The 20,541-nt window shown below is 59.4% G+C and overlaps 1 protein-coding gene across 1 annotated transcript; it reads right to left on the reverse strand.

Moving 5' to 3' along the window:
- Positions 1–304: 304 nt before the first annotated feature.
- On the reverse strand, positions 305–19,590 carry LMTK3 (lemur tyrosine kinase 3). Its single transcript, XM_068993105.1, has 15 exons — positions 19,515–19,590; positions 18,481–18,614; positions 18,069–18,219; positions 17,536–17,612; positions 16,955–17,073; positions 13,850–13,937; positions 13,131–13,279; positions 12,694–12,778; positions 12,465–12,586; positions 12,176–12,325; positions 9,020–11,520; positions 5,739–6,148; positions 4,139–4,274; positions 3,837–3,974; positions 305–498 (listed from the first exon to the last, which is right to left on the reverse strand). Exons 1-15 carry the CDS (start codon positions 19,588–19,590, stop codon positions 305–307), a joined length of 4,530 nt encoding a protein of 1,509 aa, XP_068849206.1.
- Positions 19,591–20,541: the final 951 nt, after the last annotated feature.

Genomic DNA, 20,541 nt, shown 5'->3' on the forward strand with positions numbered 1-20,541 from the left:
TCTTTGCCTCCTGAAACACACACATGCCCCACGTTCCTCCAAAAAGTTGTTTTTGTCTTTTTTAAATAATGTGAAAATGCCACGCGAAGGTTTGAACCAGAGACCCCTCCAGGGGCCAGGCCAGAGTGGAGAAGGGGAGACGCGAGATGGGAGGGGTCCAGGTCCCCGAAGCCTGCGGCCCCTGTCTGGGGCTAGGAGGGGGTAAGGAGGGGCCTCTGCTGTGCAGAGGGGCTCCAGGCCCAAAAGAGTTCAGTTCAGTTCCAAGAAAGGCGGCTCTCCAGGGAGGGGCAAGGGGTTTTCTGCCTCATTTGGCACCGAGGGGGTCAGGGGGTTCAGGGGAGCCGTCCGGGGGGCTCGGGGGCGGGGGGCCAGGGCCTCCCGTTTGGCACATGGTGGGGGAGGGGGAGGGCCCAGTCTCGGTGGCCTCCCCGGAGGCGGTGTCTGTGGTGGTGGCAGTGGCTCCGTCGTCCACAGAGGATTCTACTCTCAGCCCCTCTTCTGGGGGTGCAGGGGGGTCAGGTCTTTGGGGAGTCAGTTCTCCACGGGGCCTGAAGATGGAGGAAGAAGAGGGAGAAATGGGATTACTGGGCAGAAGGGCTCATGGCTTCTGGCTCATCAGAGTAAAAAACCAAGTTCTTATTGTGGCCCACAAACCCCCATGGTCTGTCTGCTCTGTCCCTTGTCTGTCTTTATTTACTCCCTCCCCCAACTCAATCTGCTCCAGCGACACTGGTCTCCTTCCTTGCTGTTCCTCCAAGCACAGTCCTACCCCAGGGCCTTTGCACTGGCTGCTCCCACTACCTGGCACACCCTTAAGCCCTTCCCACAGAACTCAGGCCTCCCCCCACGTGCCCCCTCTTCAGGGGCCTTCTCTGGCCATTCTCAGTCAAGCAGTCATTCCTCACCCCTGATTTTTGTTCTGTTTTTGTTTTTTCTGTCATGTGGCATGACTTCCAGGATCTTAGTTCCCCGACCAACGATCAAACCCAGACCCTCAGCAGAAAGTGCTGAGTCCTAACCAGCATGGAAGTCTCTGAACTATAGTTATGTCTTCATAACATAACATAAATGGTCTTCATGTCTCTCCTCTGGGATAATCTCAGTCATTGTCGAAGAGCTAGCTTGCCCCTGCAGAACAGAAGACCTGAGAGGATGGGACTGCATTTGGTCACTGCTGCATTCCCAGCGTCCAGTAGAGGCCCTGCACAAAGTGCCCTCTCACCAAAGTTTCCCACCACGACTCCTCTCTCATGAAAGGAGAGCCCCTCACCCATTCGACAGATCCGGAAAATCGAGGCCCATGGGGTGAAGACTGTTCACGAGGGATACATGCCAGACACCCTCCCACTATACCTCATACTTCCCACCTGAGTCACAGCCCTCACTCCCAGTCCCTGAGCCTCAGTGTCCCCCCTCTTTTTTATTCTACTTACTTTTAGGCCGCATTGCCTAGTTCATGGGAGCTTAGTTCCCTGACCAGGGATCAAAGCCAGGAACCCCTGCAGTGGAAGTGTGGAGTCCTAACCACTGGACTGCCAGGAAAATTGTGGTTTCCCTATCTTTAAATGATGATCATGACACTTATATTTTTTTTCAAAGGAGTAGGAAAACTCTGGCATTCGTAGCATCACTTAGCACCCAGGGAACATGTGTGATGTGGGCAGAGCCAGGCCGAGCACAGGGGTCTGAGGCAGAAGGGGGATCTGCCTAGCCCCCCCCATCCCACCCATGGTCTCTAGAAACCAGCTCAGCAGCCCAGCTGCAGTGGGAATGTCTAAGGACTGAGTAAAGGGATTTGGGGTTTTGCATGACCTGGCCAGCCCTCCCTCTTGTCTCCCAGTGAATAAAGGTGAAGTCATCCCGGACTGCTGGCCCTGCCAGCCTCAGCCCTGACTCACCACTTGGCCGGTGTCCCCATGCACTGGAACCTGTCTTACCCTGTTCTCGTGGGGGCCTCCGAGAGGACCTCTGGGAGGAAGTGACATTCGGGGGTGAAATCTAAGGATGCTGCCAAGTGAAGAGTCAGCCCGCAGCCCGTTCCTCCTGCCCTTGACTCTGAATGCCCTCTCTCCCTCCTGGACACTCACCCTGGCCTCCTCCCCAGCCTCCTTTCACCTCCACAAGGCCCGGGAGAAGTCTTCCTACCTCTGGGACTGAAGCTGCTCCTCCCATGCTCACAGTCCTCCCATGGCTTCCTAGGGCCCCCAGGACAAAGTCCCTGCCCCTCAACCCACCCTCAAGCCCACAAGGTCCACCTTGCTCTCTCTCACCTCCCCCCACCCACTTCCATCTGCCCTACTCTCCAAGTAACCCCCAGACACCCGCTTCCCTTCTGTTCCATGAACCAGCCAAGCTCTCTCCTGCCTCAGGCCCTCGGCAAGCTGTTCCATCAGCTAGAACACTGTCCCCTTCCCCTTCACCTAGTTAACAACAACCAACCCCTCAAGTCCCTGGTTAAAGGGCCCTTCCATTACCAAGGACAGAAAGCCCTTTCCTCTCAGCATCTCCTTTCTCAGCAACCCTGAGTTTTGCACTTATTCATTCACTGTGGGACTGGGGTCAGTGCTGTGGGTGGGATGGAGGGGGACTCACTGATCTTGCCCAGCATAGAACATCCCCTTCACCCACTGGCTGCACAGTTGATGCTCAGTAAGCATCTACTTAATTAAATGCAGTAGCGGCTACCAGTTAAAGACCACTGCTGCGTGCAAGGGGAGGATTAAGCCATTTAATCCCTTTAACAATCTTATGAGTTAGATCCTGTTATCCTCCTCATTCTGCAGAAACTGAGGTACAGAGAGAGAAAGCGACTCACCCTAGGTCACCCAGCCAAGAAGTGGCAGGGCCAACACTTGAACTCAGGCACAGTGTAGGGGAGCCAGGCCTTGCCATGGAGCCCTCCCTGACAAGAGCCAGTTGCCCCTTCCACCTATTTAGCTCTGTCCTCTGGGAACACCTCCACCTGCCTGGCCCAGGGCAAGCCCTGCATCCAAGGACGTTCCCCTAAGGTGGGTGAGGATTAGCAATATGGCATAAGTAATACTCAAGAAAGGAAGTGGACAAACGCTGACTGCGGGAAAAGGCACAGATTCAGAGCTAGGTTTGTACCCTGGCTCCTCATGTCTCCCTACTTAAGCCTCAGTTGTCTCTTCTGTAAAATGGGGATGAGACTAGAATCCATCCTATGGGGATCATAGTGAGGATTAAATAGGTTAAGATGTTGCAAGCAAACTCTAGGGTCTGTGTGAGTGCTTGCTGTTACCGCTATGGGAATCCCTAGCCATGGCCTCTCTGCTCTTGTTCCTGCTAACCAGCTTTGAGCCTCCTGGTTTCCTCCGTCTCCTTGTCTGCCTCTGACAACCTGTACCCTCAAACAGAGAGGGGAACAGAATCACACAAGTACCAGGCAGGAATCTGAGCCCAAAGATGGGCAAGAAAACAAGAAAAAAGAACAAAGAAATAATCTGGGACTTCCCTGGTGGATCCAGTGGTTAAGGCTCTGCGCTTCCACTGCAGGAGGCGCGGGTTCCATCCCTGGTTGAGGAGTTAAGATCCCACTTGCAGCGCATTAAAAAAAATATATCATGGACAAGACTAAGAGGGGATCCTTACAGAAGGGAAAGTGAGCATCAGACAAGGGCATGACTCCCCAAGCCCATCTGATAGACATTTCTTGGTCTGAGCCGATTCCAGAGTTGGGTGGGTGGGTTTCACTGGTAAACAGTCAGAGAGAGAGGAAAGGAAGAGACTTGGAGGGACCCAGGCAAATGCAGAGAGATGGGGACAGAGAGAAATTGGCAGAGGTGAAGCAGGGCCGAGGATCTGAAGCACCGTACCTGCGGGCCGGGCGTCGGGGGCCCGGGCGGGGGGCCCCGGGGTCTCCAGCGCAGGCGAGACGGAGAAGCGGGAGAAGCACAGGGGGGGGCCTGGCGGGGGGAGGAGGGGGAAATCCTCCGCCCACTCGAAACTGCCTCCTAGCGTGGGTAAGGAGAGGAAAGGAGGCGGTCAGCCCCTCAGACACTCCTTCAGCCCTGCAATATCAGCCTTCTGCCCTCCGACCCCGCCCCTCGGCAGGCCCCGCCCATAACTGCCGGAGCCATAGACCCCGCCCCCAACCCTGCCCCGTCCCGCCCCTCACCAAAGCCGCTGTCGTTGCTGGGAAACCCATCTCCGGGGGTGGCGGGGTGGGGAGGCGTCGGGGGCGCTGGGGGCGTGGACGGGTCCGTGTCCCCCTCGGGGGGGCCCTGGACACTCAGCTCGTTGGTTGGCGTCTCCTATGAGGGTAGATTAGGAGGCAAGGAGGGGGACGAACTTGTCACTCACTGCATCCCAACAAGCAACAAACCCCGCTGACATTTCTGGGGCTTCACGCATCTCAGTTCACATTCTGTCTCTGAAAATCCCCTACTCTCCCTTCGAAGCCGTGGGCTAGCTTTAACCTCACCCCAGCCTGAGGCTCTTCCCTCGACCATAGCTACACAGTCCACCGCAGGAACTGCCTCTGGGCTCCTTAACGCGCTGCCTCCACGGAAGCCCCTAACCCAAGACTATCTCCGTAAGTCCTGCCCCGATCCAAGACCCTTACCCATGTCCTAGATCTCGGCTGCAGGCTGACCGCAGAACTACATGCCCCTATGATCTTCCAAACCCCTAACCCATCGTGAGCACCTCCGGACCCTCCTGTGAACTCCTCGCGCCCTCTGAAGTGGTCCCGCTCCAGCTCTCCAAGCCTCGCCCTTTTGTTTTAGTGCCCTAGGCCTCAGCTCTTGACCCTGTTCTCACTCATCTCAGGACCTTAGTATGCCCCGCCCCAGTCCACAAGCAGCATTTTCTCTTCAACAGTAACCTCTCAGGCTACCTTTAACACAATCCTCAATCCCTGTTTCATTCGTTCGGTCCCATCCCTGAACCCACTTACTGAATTTAGCATCTTAACACGACAAGCAGCATCTCTTAAGCCCTACCTGCAGCTTCTCCGACACTCGCCAACTAGTGGGTAAGATCTCCTCCTTTCTGAGCCCGCCCCTCAGCCTCCACATCCTTAGAGCGCTGGTGAACAAACCCGGCCCCGAACTTCACCAGGTTCCACCTCCACTTGCAGATTATGCCCTAATCCTAGCTTTCTCCTTTGTTGTTGTTTAGTCGCTAAGTCAGGTCCGACGCTTTCGCGACCCCAAGGACTGTAGGCCGCCCGGCTCCTCTGTCATGGGATTTCTCAGGCAAGAATACTGGAGTGGGGTGCCATTTCCTTCTCCAAGGGATCTTTTCGGCCCAGAGATTCAATCCGAGTCTCCTGCGTTGGCAGGCGGATTCATTACCACTGAGCCACCAGGGAAGCCACTTTCCTCCTTAGCCTCTGGCTAGCAGGTATCACGCTTTTCTTCCGGGTCCCTTCCCTTCTCCAGGCCTCTCCCTAGCCCTCCAGCACCCACACCTACCCCAGGCCCCGCCTCTGCTCTGGACTGGACCCTAACCCCCGACCCCGCCCTATCCCCCTAGCCAGCCTCCACCCTCAGCCTGCAATCCCCGCCCCCATAGGCGTGGCCTTCCTTCAGGCCCCGCCCCTACACTCAAGGCCTCATCCGGTCCTCCAAGTCCCGCCCCATTCCCTGGCCAGTTTCTCCCACGCCCCGCCCTCACCTTGCAGGCCCCGCCCCAATCTAGATGCAGTCTTCATCCAGGCCCCGCCCCTCCGCAGACACCACCCCGGGGGTCCTGGGCCCGCAGCCGCAGCGCACCTGGTCGAAGAGGTAGACGGTCACGTCCCCGTGGAAGGAGACCATCTTGCGTTTCCTCTCCAGCTCGCTGTCCTCGGGTTCGTCGGCCCCGCGTGGAGACTTGAGCAGTCCCCGCAACGGGCGGGCCGCGTCCGCGTCGGCGCTGCTCACCACGACGGGCACCGGGGCTGCCCGTGCTCTCCCGGGGCCCCGCGGCCCCGCCGCCGCGCCCGCTGCCGCCGCCTCCTCGTCCTCCTCCTCGTCCTCGTCCTCCCCGTCCTCCTCCGACGGCCCCGGCGCCCCCGCCCCGCCGGCCTCCCCGCCAGCCGCCCCGGCGTCCGCGCCCTCCCACGGGGGCCGCCGCGGGCCCGGCCCCGGGAATGGCGTGAGCGTGAGCGGCGGCAGCGCCAGCGAGAGCCGCGAGAGCTTGGCTGCGAGGGGAGAGACTCGGTGAGCTCCAGTTCTCGGGGAAACTGAGGCGTGCCCTCCCACCTAGCTGTGTGTCCTCAGGTAATCTCAGGCACAGTCTGTTTCCACCCTTGTGAACCAAAAGGTTGCACTGGGGTTCTCCCAGCAGAAGGGGAGCGATCTCCTCCTAATCCAGTGCTTAACTTTCCCCATGGCTCCCCAGTGCCCACAGCACAAAGCCCCAGCTTCTCCCCAGGACCATCAGACCCCACTGCCCACAGCACTAAGCCCCAGCTTCTCCCCAGGACCATCAGAGCCTAGTGCCCAGGCTCTGCTGACCTCTCCTGGCTCTGTTGCCCGCTCCTTCTGGCTTGACCTCCATCCAGCCACATGGGCCACCCCCCATTCCTCCCACCTCTGAGCCTTTGCATAGGCTGTTCCCTCTGCCTGGAAATTCCTTATAGAACTCAAGTCTGGTGCATCATCCGGCTCTTGTTTGGGCTTTTAAAGCCTTCGGGGATCTCCCAGGAGGTCAGGCCAGGCTACCTGCTCTGCCCCCTGTAGTACCAAGCACCTCTCCTTCCGAGCAGTTGATCTCAGTATAGAACTCTAATTCTGCGGCACTGTGATGAATGTTTGCCTTGCCACAGAACAGAGGCTGAGTCGTGCTCACTCTGGGTGCATTCCCAAGCCCCAGTACACAGAAGTACTCAGTCAATATTTGTGGGATTAATGAATGAATGTTCCCTGCTATACAGTGTTGACCAAGGTACTCTCTTTCCCTTTTTGGCCCTGCATGGCCAGAAAATTGGGGTGTCTAAGCATCTCCAGGTCCTTTCCCTACCCTGTGACTCCTTCATCTTAGGAAGTCGAAGAAGAAGAGGACTTCAGGTCCCTGGAGGAGGAAACCTCACTTTAAATGCCAACCCTACCCTGCTCTCTTGCTATGTGTCACTAGGCAAGCAGATCCACTTCTCTGAGCCTCTGTTTCCTCACTGGTAAATGGACAGGGGCCACCCATTCCTCCATTACTGCGTAAGTGAACTGTGTGCCAGGCCCTGTGCAGAGCAATGGTGGGAATGAGAAGAGGATCAGGGTAGGGCAAGGAGAAAGGTGGGTGTGGACTGAGTCTCTGCACCCCTCATTCACTCTACTCCAGCTTCACCAGCCTTTTGTGTTCCCCTGAACATGCCAACTTAGTACCCATCTCAGTGTCCTCTACCTGAAACATCCTTCTCCCAGATGTCCACTGGGTTCACTCCTTCCTGTCTGCTTATAAGTTGCCTCTTCACTGAAGCCTTCCCTGACCACCCATCTCAAGGTGATGGGGTGGGGTGGGGCTTTATGGAGAGAGCTATCAGGGGCTTGGATACCCAGAGGAAGTACAGGGTAACAGTCTTTAGAAATCAGGAAGGCTTCCCCAGGAAGGGGAAATCTGAGTGGGCTCATGAAGGATAAGTAGAAGTTCACTGTTGTTGTTTTTTTAAAGGCTATCCCCAGTCTCTTCTCACCCAATACCAGTCCCCCACCCCCACCCCAGACCCTCTGAGGCATCTTAGTTGCTCATCCTCTGTCATTTTCATGTGGCCCAGGGTCTTTTCTGACACAGCTGGTTGCAAACTCTCCACAACAACCTTGAGGAAAGGGTAGTATTCTAATACCATGGGTTTGAGGAAGGAAGGTTGTGGGCCCAGGCCCCTTCGTGACCTTTCCCTCTTGAATCTCAGGCTCTTCTGGCAAACCAAGATGATAACCCTTCCCTCAAGTATGGCTATGAGGTTGCCAATATGAAACTGGCCGGGTCATACCAGTATAACTTTCATACCAGTATTTAAGGAAATCAGGCCTCCAGGTGATTCGAGTAGAACCACAGTCCCTAATCTCTCTCTCGCTCTTTTTTTTTTTTTTTTTGACTGCACCACATGGCATGCAGGAATCTTAGTTCCCTAACCAGGGACTGAACCTATGCCCTCAACAGTGGAAGCTTGGAGTCCTAACTACTCCCATGTCCAGATCTAAACAGGGGCCATTTATCTTTACTCTCCATTTATCTTCTCTTACACTGTCCTTTCTCTATGACAAAACACTCACTGTGTTCCTATCAAAACTCAAGTTTCAAGAAAAGGCGTTTCTCCTGGGCTCTCAGGCCACCAGTACCTCGGTGGGCAGGGCAGGGTCTGAGGCTCCCTGGGTCCCAGCCCTGGGCAGCTCAGAGCCCGGCACCAGGGAGGCCTGGTAAACTGATGACACTTCAGCTTGGTGGAAAGTTTAAGCCAGAGATCATGCACTGGCAGCCCAGCCCACAGAGAGGCCTCGTTTGAATTAGTTTCCACCATTAAAACACCCAGAACTCTGGCTTAAAGGGGGAAAGCAGCAGATTTGGCAATACTGGGTGGGCATTCCCGAATGAAGCTTAGAAATGGCTGCATTTCCTCCCCAGCTCCCACCCCACGTCTCCCAGCTCTTGTTCATTCATTCATTCATTCCCTTATACTGTCTGTTGCCCTTCCCCCCGCTCAGCATCTGAGTTTGCAATCCCTGGTTGATGTCAATTGTGATGTAATGGCTGGTGCTTAGAAGTGCCAGGCATTGGGTCAAAGGCTTTGGGAGTCCTAACTCATGCAGCTCTTGCCATCCTCTTAGGTAGGTGCTATCCTTGTCTTCTGCTTTTGGCAGATGGGGAAACAGGCGTGGAGTTTGTCCAAGGTCACAGAGCTAGAGAGGGGCGGAACCAGGGTTTGAGACCAGGTAGTATGACTCCAGGATCTGCACTGCTTAGCAGGCTGACCTGCCTGGTACCCGGGAGGCTGAGCTTCTCAACCGCACCCTACCTCTTGGAAAGACCTGGGCCTCAGCCCCCAACCGCGCTTCCATGCTCCCAGCAGCCTGCTCACCTTTGATCTGCTCGCTGTTCCCCTGAGGGGGTCCCAAGTCCAAGAACAGTCGTGGCATCTCGGGGCCCTTCCTCTCGGGCTTGGGGGGGTCCCCGTCTCCGCTGGGTGCCGTGTCTCCGCCGGCCCTGCTGTCTGGGGCCCCGGGCTCTCCCTCGGAGGCCACCTCCGGCCTGACTCTCGGGGGCGCTGGCTCCGGTCTCCTCGGCTGCGCTTCCAGCGGCGGCAGGGGCGGCTGTGGCCTCGTGCTGTCGGCCCATCCGGCCTTTGCGTCCGCGCCGCTTCCGGGGCCGCCGCCGGGGGCCATCCCCGTGCCCACTGGGGCTTGGCCCCCACTCCCGAGGTCCAGCCTCCCAGCCCCGGGGGCTCTCAGTGCCCCCCCAGTCTCGGGGGCTCTCCTCTCGGTCCCGGCTTCCGGCGCCCCGCTCCTGGGGGCTGGGCCAGCGGGGCCAGGGGCTGTCTCCCCGCCGTTCAGGGCCAAGGCCACCGCGCCGGGCGCCGGGGCTCTCTCCAGTGAGGTCTCTGGGGCTGGCTCCCCGTTCGTGGGGGCTGGAGCCCCACTCTCGGGCATCTTCTCCCAGGGCCCTGGGGCTCTCCAAGGCCCAGTCTCTGGCAGCCTCTCCGGGTTCCTGGGGAGTCTCAGGCCCCCATTCTCTGACCCCTCCTCGATCTTTGGGGGTGTCAGTCCTCCATTCACCAGCACTCGCTCTTCTCTCTCTGGGGGCCCTGGGCCCCCATTCTCCAGCACTGTCTCCTCTCTCCTTGGGGGTGGCAGCTCCCCATTCGCCAGCACTTGCTCTTCTCTCTCTGGGGACCCGGGGTCCCCATTCTCTGCCACCTTCTCGTCGGCGCCCAGGGCTCTCGGTACCCCGTTCTCCAACACTGTCACCCCGTTTACCGGGAGGCTCAGGCCCTCGTTCGGGCTTGGGGCTTGCTTCCCGCTTTCCGGGACTGGGGGGTCTCGGCTCGGGCCCGGGGCTCTCTCTCGATTCCCGGGGCCTCTCCCCGTCTTCCGGGGCCCCTTCTCTCCCAGGAGGTTCCTTGTCACGTCCTCCCTCAGGGACATCAGCAGCTGCTCGGTGCTCACTTGAACTACGAACGTCGGCTTCTCCCGGGCCCCCGGGAGCGGGAGGGGACCCGGGTCTGGGGGCGGCCGGGGCGCTCCCGGGTCGGGGGGCTCGGGGGGAGCCCGTGGCCGAGGGACCCCTTCCTCCTCTGCTGCCCCCCCGCCGGGGAAGGCTCCCTCGGGGGAAAAAGGGGTCTCGGTCTCGTAGCCGCTGTCCCCCGGCTTGGGGCCCGGAGACGACAGGCCTGAGCCGGGACTGGCCACGGCTGAGGAGGGGTCGGGGGACACGGCTGGGTCTGCGGGGGCCCGGGGAGGTGGCGGCGGGGGGGGGGGAGCGGGAGGTGGCCCCCGCCCGGGGTACTGGGGCGCCGCCGCCCCCATGAGGGGGTCCAGAAACTCGGGGGGGGCCGAGGTGGGGGGGTTCAGGGGCAAGTCGGCCAGGGAGCCCCGCTCGGCCCGCAAGGACGAGTCGTCCTCTGGGGGGTGGGGGCAGCCAAGAGCAGGGTGGCCCCCCCAGCCCGCAACAGCATCCCCCCGCTCCAGGGGCAGGCAGGAGCAGGCCCCCTCGCGGCTGCACAGGGGGCAAGGTAGGGGACCCCGGCGACTGGGGCCCCCGCCAAGGCTGCTGCTGTCTTCCCCCGGGGAGCTGCCCTCCTCCTCCTCCTCTTCCTCTTCGGCCCACGGGGCGGCCCCCCGGTCCCCCAGCACCTCGGCAGGGTCTCCTGCCAGAGTCTCCCCGGCGCCCCGGCCCTCGGGGTCCCAGCCACTCAGGAGGAAACTGCCGGATGCAGAGGACTGAGCCGGGAAGGGCCGGGCCGCCGGGAAGAGCGGGGAGGCCCAGGTCTCGGACACCAGCTGAGGGACCTCGGAGGGAGCCTGGGGGGCCTGGGGGGGAGGCACTCCTGGGTCTAGGGGGTCCCAGTCATTGGGGAAGAGGGGCTCCGGCGGGGAGCCATGCTCCTCGAGACGGATGTAGTATTCGCTGCTCACGGAGGGGCTGCGGGCACTGATGACCGGCAGCACACTGGGCGTGGACAGCGCCTCATAGAAAGGGTTGGAGGGGTTGGCGTGGGGGGCCGGGGGCGCGGATGCCGGCTGCCAGGTGGGTGCCCCCCCGCCCCGACCAGCCCCCCGCCGTGCCTTCTCCCACAGGCACTCAAGGTTGAGGCCACCGCTACTCTCGGTGACCGTGAGCACGTCATCGGGGTCAGCCCCAGGGAAGCCATCTAAAAGGGGGAACGGAGAGGAGAGGGTCCCCGGGCGGGGGGCGCTGTGCTGAGGGGGCCAGGGCCAGGGGAAGGGACCATCTCGGGGTGGGGGTGGTGGCGGTGGGGGCCTCGGGGGCCGCTCAGAGAGCAGGTAGGTGAGCTGCAGCTGGAGATCAGAGGCTGAGGGGCGTTGGGCAGGGGGCCGCCAGCAGGACTGCAGGATGTCGTACCTGGGGGAGAGGGAGGAGGCAAGAGTGAGCAAGGCAGAGTCCCAGCTGGGGGGGGGGGGGTGGGTCCCCAGGGGAGGCAGAGACCAGGTGGGCAGACACCCAGGGAGACGTGAGTCAAGACCAAGAGAGGGGAATTCCCTGGTGGTACAATGGTTAAGATTCTGGGCTTCCACTACAGAGGGCACAGGTTCGATCCCTGGTCAGAGAACCAAGATCCCACATGCCCTGACCCGCAGCCAAAAGAGAGGGGAAAAAAAGACCAAGGTGGGAGACAGAAACCAGAGAGAGAGGGACAGAGACCTAGAAGAGAGGACAGCAAGGCACAGTAGGGAAATGATAGTTAAGTGACAGTTAAGGCCGCCTTCTGGTTGGGTTACAAGTTTTGGAATCAGAGACAGGAGAGCAGCAGAGGTCTTCTAGGGTCAGAGAAACTAGAGTTGGAGACCAGCTGTGTCACTCCATGCTTCAGTTTCCCTTCCTCCATGTGGCAAGCAGATGTTGGCAGAAGGGGTTGGGACGTCCCCACTCCAGTTTAGGGCTGGCAGCACGTAGTGCAAGTGTGCAGGGGAGAGTGTGAAATGAAGTGGAGGATTCTGGGATCATCCCGGGCTGGGAGGTGGAAGGTCAGGGGTCGGGTGTCAGGCCCCGCCCTCACCAGTAGTCTGCATAGGGCAGCTTGAGCCTCGGCCGCGCCAGCTTGACGTGCTGCTGTCGGACGACGAAGGCCAGGACCTCCTCATCTGACAGGTGGCGGTAGGGCTGAGCCCCAAACTCAAACAGCTCCCATAGAGTCACCCCTAGAGACCTGCAGGGAGTAGAGAGAGGTCAGAGCCGCGTCCTGACCCTCCAGGGAGCCGCCCCCCTCCCCGGACCTCAGTTTCCCCATCTGTAGAACCTGTGACCCTTCCGCCTTCCTTGCCCTCTGTGCCCCCCGCCCGCCTCACCAGATGTTGCTCTCGCGGCTCTGGTCCACCACCATGAAGGTCCCGTGCAGCTCGCCAAGGAGCTCGGGCGCTGCCCAGCGCAACGGGATCCAAAGGCGCTCGGGGGTCAGGTAATAGTCCTCCTGGGGCGGGGGTGGGGGGTGCGCAGGCCGGGGCGCGGTCAGGCGGGCCGGGGCAACCCCCACCCCAACTTGCCCCCTTCCCCGCCCTGATGGAGGGCAGCCCCCACCTTGTAGTTGCTGTGGGCCAGCCCGTAGTCTCCGATGCGCACGGTGAGGTCGGAGGTCAGTAGGCAATTGCGCAGGGCCAGGTCGCTGGGGGCAGGCGAGGGGGCGAGGTAAGAAGCGGGCAGCTTTGGGGAAGCCCGCCCCGCTACTTAAAGAGTGCGCCGTTTTCCCCGCACTGCTTCGTCTTCATTTTCTCACTCCTCCTTCTCCTACTTTGACCCCTCCCCCTTCCCGACACCGCCCACTCCTCAGTGACCCCGCCCCTTCATTAACCCCGCCCCTCCCTGACCCCGCCCCACCGCCCCTGACCCCGCCTCTTCTCCCATCCCGAATCTTCCCCCGTTTTGTGCCCCGCCCCCAACTCAAGCGTCCTTGCGTCCTTAAGCCCCTCGCCCTCCCTCCTCGCCCCAATTCTGCCCGGTGGCTTCCGGGATGCCACCTGTGCACGTAGTTGTGAGAGTGGAGATGTGCGAGCCCGCGGGCGATCTCCAGGCCCATCCTCTGCAGTGTCCGCAGATCTCGAGGGGGCAGCTCAGGGGATAGACCCTCGGGGGGCCGCTGGGCCCGGAGGTAACGCTTCAGGTCCCCCTGGGGGAGAGGGCAGGGAGGGGTCAGTCCCACCGCCCTCTCCCAGGCATCGACATATCCAGCCACCCCGAGGCAAGGATGGGGCGGCCGCTGCACTCATTTGGGCTTCAGTTTCCCCTGCTGCTGAGAAACACTTTAGTAACAGAATGCACCCTCCTCACGTGCTAGTCAGGGTGTGCCACCTCCTCGCGTGCTAGTTTAGTCATTAAGTCGTGCTGACTCTCGCGACCCCATGGACTGTAGCCTGCCAGGCTCCTCTGTCCTGCCAGGCTCCTCTGACCATGGGGTTCTCCAGGCAAGAATACTGGAGTGGGTTGCCATTTCCTTCTGCAGGGGATCTTCCCAACCCAGGAAAGGAATCCGGGTTTCCTGCATTGGAGGAATTCTTTACCGACTGAGCTACAAGGGAAGCCCATCCACCTGGGGACTGAGGGCTCATCTAAGAAATGCTATCTTGTCACAGGTGTCGCTATGACGATGTCATTGCGAATGGCCCTGAGCCCCCACCGGGTCCAACTCCTCACTCTGCCCCTCCCCCTCCCCCGCGACCCCCCCCACCCCGACCCTCACCAGTTGACAGAACTCCATAATCAGCAGAAAGGGCAATGTCTCCACGCAGACGCCCAGGCACTGGAGGACGTTGGGGTGTTGCAGGCTCCTGCATGGGGTTGGGGGTTGCCTGGGTCAGGAAACAGCCCCTTCCATCCGACCCCAGCCCTGTGTCCCACCCCAACCTCCCAGCAAAACCAAACTGTTGCTTCAACCTCTTGGGTCTCAGTTTCCTTACTTGAGAGTTAACCCCCCTCCCCCATAAACACACACTCCTTCCCTGTATCCCCATCTCAGGTCCATCCCACTGTCTCCCAGTCTGCAAGCCAGACCCTCAGGCACCTCCTTGCCCCTCCTTCTGGCTCACCACCCCCTCAGCCTTTCTTCCTGCCCCCTGATTCTTTCCCCTCCCCTCCCACAGCCCCAGCTCAAGCCTCCCCCCAGCCTCCCTGCCTCCAGTCTCTCCCTTTCAGTCTGCCCCGACCTGATGTCCACCTGTTCACAACCCTCCATGGCTCCCTGGTTGCCCTGGGACAGAGCCTGGCTCACTCCTGTCTTTCCTGCTCCCCTGCCTTTCCCAGCATCACCCTTCACCCCATGTCCATCTCCCTAGACTCACAGGTGCCTGCCTAGGCTTCAGGCCTTATATACCTCTCTCTGTGGAGAACACTCCACTCTCAAAGTCCTCCTTGTCCCTTAATGTCAACATCCTTTCCTCAAGAGATATCACTGCCCTTCCCTCAACACTGGGGGATGCCCCTCCTTTATCCTCTCACTGTGGCTAAGAGTCAGGTTGGGGGAGCAGGTTTCTGAATCTTGTCTCCACCTTTCCCAGGCGTGTAACCTCACAGAAGTCACTTGGCCTCTCCCTCAAATGTAAAATGGGGATGGTCATAGTAATCCCCTCATAAAGTTGTGGCAAGAAATCTAATAGGATCAGAGAGGAGCTGGCATTTCTCCTGCCTCACTGCCTTTGTTCCTGCTGTTCCCTCTGCCTGGAACACGCTTCCCACAGTGCTTTGTGAAACTGATTCACCCTAGTCAAGCCTGCCTTTCCCACAGTTCCCATCCCAGAGCTCCTCCGTCTCCATCACATCCTGCCTTATTTCCTCAAGGCACTTGTCAGTCTGTGGTATTTTCCTGTTAAAATTTATTTCTTCACTGGCTCATTTATCGTGTGTCCCCTCCACTAGGTGGCAAGCTTTACAAGACAAGGATTTGGGGCTTTTTGTGTGTGTGGCCATGTTCCCGGTGCCTAGACTAAGTAGGTGCTCAATAAAATCGTGTGGAATGAAGGATTTAACCCTGCTACATGACCCTAGGGTCTCTGGAAAGATTAACACATCCAGGGCTTGCAGCCCAGGTTGCAGCTTGCAACCTGGCTCGAGGAGGGTAGAACAGTTTTTGTTTCACTGGGGCCTGGCAGGAGAGGGGTTGGGGGGGCGGGTGTGGATAGTGGCTTCTGCTCCTGCTTGGGAGACGACTAATGAGATAAAGCTTTCCTAAAGCACCAGCATATGCTGGGGCTTGAAAAAAAAAAAAATGACTGGAGCTCCCATCATGGGGAGACTTAGCATGGCAGATGTAGAAGGAAGCTTGGATCCATTGCTCACCTACTAATCTGAGCCACAGCTGGCCCCTTCTGTTATCAAATCCTCCTAACATCTTTGCTAGGCAGGATGATGTTTCCCATTGGATCCAGGGGAAAAGGGAGGCTCAGAGAGGTAAAGTAACTTGCCCAGGGTCACACAGCTGGTAACAGTGCCAGAGCTGGGATTTGTTCTCAGGTCTGTGGCTCATCCGGCAAATGTCTACCGAGGGCCAGCTTGTAGCTGGGTGACAAGATGGACCCCGAGCTGCCAGTATAGTCCTACATTCTCCACCAGAACTTTCTGAGATGTCTAACGTGGGAACCATTGGCCATATATGGCTCCTGAGCTCTTGAAATGTGGCAAGGGTAGCTGAGGAAGACATCTTGAATTTGACTGCATTTTATTTAAGATGAATTTAAGTACCCATATGTGGCTGATGCTTGCCAGCATGGGTTGAGAGAGAGAGGCAAGTCACGGATACATGGATGAAATAATGACACACTAAGATACGTGTGATGAAGAAAATACACAAGTTGATATGATGGAGCATCCCAGGGCCCTCCTTAGGGGGCAGTGTGTGTGTTTGTGTGTATAAAGAAGGCCTTTCTGATCTGAGACCCAGGGAGGAGAGGGATCCCACCATCAGAAACTGGGGGTGAGTGAGCCAGGAGCAATATTCCAGACAGAGGGAAAAGCAAGGACAGCAGCACTGAGGCTGGTCTGTGGGAGGGTCAGGGAACAGGGCTTGTGGGCTGTAGGGACGGTTGCGACTTTGTCCTGGAAGTCACAGGAAACCACGGGAGTTTTCAGAGGAAAAGGTTCATAAAATCTCAGGGTAAAGCTCACTTTTACAGCTCTCTGTTAAAAGGTGCCCATATACATGCCTTCTCCATGCCCGGGCACGCAATACCCCACAGGGCATATATGAAAAGAGGTTTAATTAACCCTGATCTAGAAGCTCTGAGAGTGGAGACCAGACAGGAGAGGGATAGCGTCCTGTCTTCCCAGACCTCCCAGTCCAGTGGGGACAGGCGTGGGTGGACAGTGGCCATTTGGTGCAGCCACTCAGGACCCTGGTCTGTGATTCTGATTCTGCCTTTCTTAACCCACAGGCAGGGGCCCGAAGAAGGGACCACCATCACGGACCCTGTGCCAGGCAAAGCCCATTTTGTATCCTCTCAGCTGCCCTCTGCATGAGGCTGCTCAGACTTCCTGGACTCACTTTCTAGATGAAGGTTCAGAGTGGAGCCTTCTCCACTCTGATTTCCAGATTTCCAGCTCAGCTTTTGCGCTGTTTCCCTTGCCTGCATCACACTGCCTTCATGTCCCTGCCTCTGGCCCGAGGAAGACCCCAAGGCTGAGGGAGGGAAATGATCTAGATTGACTGGCACAGCCAGGGAAAGGTACATCTAGGATTGGAATCCAGAGTTGACCCCACACTGTACTCCTCCTGCTCCCAAACATTACCGCCATGAAGCACAGACTCAGATATTCGGGCCTTCAGGGCTCCATGTCTACCCAGAGGTCCCCATACCTGTACGGCTGTGCCTCGGAAATGAACTTGCGCTGCTCCAGAGGCCCTGCGCTGGCTCGGAGTTCCTTCACCACCACCTGGGCCGGGGTGTAGTCGGAGAAAATCTCTCCCAGGATCACCTGCTCGAGGAGGACCCAGGAATCAGTGCCTGGGGATTCCCCAGCCCCATCCCAGGGAGTGCCCTCCACCCCACCGTATGGCTCCCAACTTCCCTCTCCTTTCCAGCCTCTTCTTTCAACTCCCACCACCCTCGTATCCCCACCAGACACGGGGTGGGAGACTCACAGGCCCAGAGTCCGATGGACGCAGGGACGGGTGGAAGGATGGACAGACGGACGCGTGGAGAGCCGGATGGCGAGGCGGAGTGGTCAATGGAGTGAGGAGGGAGGCGCTGACCGACAGATGGGGGGATGGGGTGGGTGGGAGCCGGTGAGAGGTGAACAGAGGGGAGGGCAATGGGTGGGCCGAGGGGGCAGGGGGCAGATGAGAAGTGGTGGGAGCAGGGGCAATGGACACAGAACGGGAGTGTCGCCCTGGATTGTGGGAGCCCCCACCTCCCACCCCCGGCCCCACTTACTTACCTTCCCAAACCAGCCACTCCCAATTTCCTGTAGGTAGCTGAGGTGCTGGCGGCTAAGGCCCAGGGGGGTGGTCATGTCTGGCGTGGGGGACAGTAAAAGGGGAGGCACCTGAGCCTCTCTCCCCTCCCAAGTGCCACCAGCATCCCCTACCTCAGTGGGGACCGCGGTCAAAGCAGACACAACAAATCTTTTCATTGGCTGCCCCAACATTCCATGAAGAGATCTCAGTCTCCTCATTGGCTGCCCACAAGTTTCTAGTGTCCAATCCGTTCTTCCCTTTGGTGTCCCAAGATCCTATGACTTAACTTCAGCCTGCCATTGGCTCTGCCTCTGGCATTAAGATCTAGGCTGACCTCATCATGGATTGCTCCGCAAGAATCTCCAAATCTGGTTCGGGGTTAAGCAACAGCTTCTTCCAAGATTCCAAGGCTCCCACCTCTGCCTTTCTCTTTGATTCCCTGAGGGAGGGCTGTCAGCTCCTCCCACCCTGAATTGGAGGGCCACGGGATCCCAGTCAAGGTGCAGGGCCATACCTGAGTGTGATGGCTGCGGGGCAGGCATTGGCAGCGAGACCTCAGCCAGGGGAAGAATGTAGACATCAGGCAGTGACTGTGAGGAGGAAGTCTCCTCGGCGGGGGGCGTGTACTCCCCGGAGCAATCCTCCCCTTCAGGGTTCTCAAACTCCTGGGGCCAGGAGGGGTGAAGGGTGGGAGAACACAGCCGTGAGACACGCCATGCTCCTTCTAATCAATATCCCACCTTTCTGCCAACTGTCCTCCAATCCCAGTCCAATTCTCATCTGGAGTTGGATTTTGCTGTAACTTCAGGCCTGAAGGGCTCTCAGACTCACTGCCCGGCTCCCCCGGTTGTGGGGGTGGGGGAGTAGCGGAGGAAAGGCCTTGCTAGAGTGTTCCTCCCCACCTTAAATTCCCTCGTGCATCTCACCTTGAAGCCGACATCGCCCCGTTTGCAGCACAGACAGGTGAGGAGGAGGAAGATGAAGGCCAGCAGGCCAGAGCAGGAGATGAGGACCACGGCATAGGGAGGAGCCAGAGGCGCCCTGCCCAGGGCGAATCCATCTGTGGGGACAGGGCTGGGCTGGGCTCCCGTCTTCACGCCCCTGGCTCCCAGATTCCTTGCCCCTCCCCGTCCAGTTAGTCTTGACTACAACTCCCATGATGCTCTGCACCCAGGGGCCCCTTGGCAGAGGAGCCGGGTGGCTCGGGGCATTGTGGGAGTTGTAGTTTGGGGCCTTCTCAAGTGGTTGGGTTGGGGGTGGGGTCCCTCCTCTCGCCCCAAACTGGGACCCCCCAACCCCCACCCCATCACCTCACCCTCAGGCTTGGATGAATTTCAGTGAGGACTGAGGGAAGGAGGAGTAGCAGTGGAGCCTGGAGCGCTCAGAATTTAAAATACGCTCCCACGACAGCCTTCTTACCCCCTATTTGAAGAAGAGGATGAGCCCCCAGCTGCAGGCTGGGAGAAGGTGCTCGCCCCATGCTGGATCCTAGTTACGGGGGTTGAGGCCTGTCACTTTTAGGGACGCTTGGAGCACACACATGTCCTCGGTCCCCAGCCCCAGGTCCCGAGTCGGGATCTCCGCAAGCCTTGGGACTCCCCCAAAGCCGGAGACAGCCTCCAAGGCTATGTCCCCTTTAGAAATAGTATTCCTCCTCTCTGTCCCCAATTCTCCCAGAGGCCCTGACCTTCCCCGGCTTCCTGCACACACCTGCACACACACACGCGCGCGCGTCTGCACACACACATGTTGCCCGAACGGACCCCCTCCCCACCCAGCCCCCAGCCTTCCTCCCACAGGCCCTGCTGACAGAGGCACCATTCCTGCGCCTCCCCAGGCCCTGGCTCGCTGCGGGAAGACGCCACACAGGTGACGGAGCCGGAGCCCCGCAGACAGACCCCGGGGCAGGCCAGGGTGGGGGTGGGGGACACTGGACAGCAGGATGGCCCGACAGACTCACCGGGGTGGGCCGGGGACGCCAGGCAGCCGGAGGCGGAGATGGCCGCGAGGAGGATGAGGGCGCCGGGGGCAGGCATCTTGTCGAGGATGGCAGGGAGGTGGAGGTGGTGGCGGCTGGGGAGGAGGGGGGGGCGGGCCCTCAGCCCCCAGCCATGGGGACCCGCGCGACCCTGGCCTCCCCCCGGCCCAGGAGAGGGGCAGGAGGCTCAGGACAGGGGGAGGGAGGGGCTGCTTACAGGCTCAGGGACCCCCCTCCCCCTCTCTGAAGGGACAGACAGATGAAGGGATGGAGAGACAGACAGAGGAGAGGAGCCGGGGAGCCGGGGTTGCTGGGGTGGGGGGGGGAGAGGGTAGAAGGTGGGGGGGGTAGAATGAGGGCCCCGCCCCCGAGGGCAGCCGGGATTGGGGGAGCAGAGAGCCTGTCAGAGGAAGGGTGGGAGGAGGGAGGAGGGAGGGAGGATGGAGCGTCGTCATAGCAACTGGCTCCCCAGTAGCATTGGCTGCCAGGAGGGAGGGGAGGGGGAGGGACAGCCAGGGACCAGCAGACCCTCGTGTAGGGGGGACCCAGGGCCCACCGTGCCTGGCCCGGACGCTTCTGTGACATGCCACCAGCACGGACACGTGTGCTCCGCGCCAAGATGCAGATGTCAGACAGGCACACGCAGCCCACACATGGCTGACCCATGTCGCAGAGACCCTCACAGACAAGCACAGCACATACAAAGGTGGACAGCGCTCGGCAGACGGGGACACGTACACGTCATACACAAAGACGCAGGGATGATGGGCTGCACTAAGCACGCACAGGCAGGCCGGCCCCCGGCACAGATGCACCCGGCCACGCAGGAACGTCAGCGCATCACAAAGACCCACATATGTCACAGACAAAGTAAGGCCCCAAGTCCATAAACACGCACACCACAAAGATCCACGCAGACACCATGGTGACACACCAAAGCACAAAGTCACGAACACAGACATTCCACAAACAAATGGGCAACAAAGAAGACCCACAGACACACATATCA

The sequence above is a fragment of the Capricornis sumatraensis genome, chromosome 20, assembly GCF_032405125.1.
Source record: "Capricornis sumatraensis isolate serow.1 chromosome 20, serow.2, whole genome shotgun sequence".
Taxonomy (NCBI): Eukaryota; Metazoa; Chordata; class Mammalia; order Artiodactyla; family Bovidae; genus Capricornis; species Capricornis sumatraensis.

Excerpts from the sequence above, each read along its gene's own strand:
- LMTK3 (XM_068993105.1), bottom strand. The coding sequence starts at position 19,590 with ATGCCTGCCCCCGGCGCCCTCATCCTCCTCGCGGCCATCTCCGCCTCC. Across the intron at positions 4,275-5,738 it reads CCGTCTACCTCTTCGACCAG|GAGACGCCAACCAACGAGCT; the intron begins GTGCGCTGCGGC and ends CTACCCTCATAG. Across the intron at positions 3,975-4,138 it reads CAGCAACGACAGCGGCTTTG|GAGGCAGTTTCGAGTGGGCG; the intron begins GTGAGGGGCGGG and ends TACCCACGCTAG.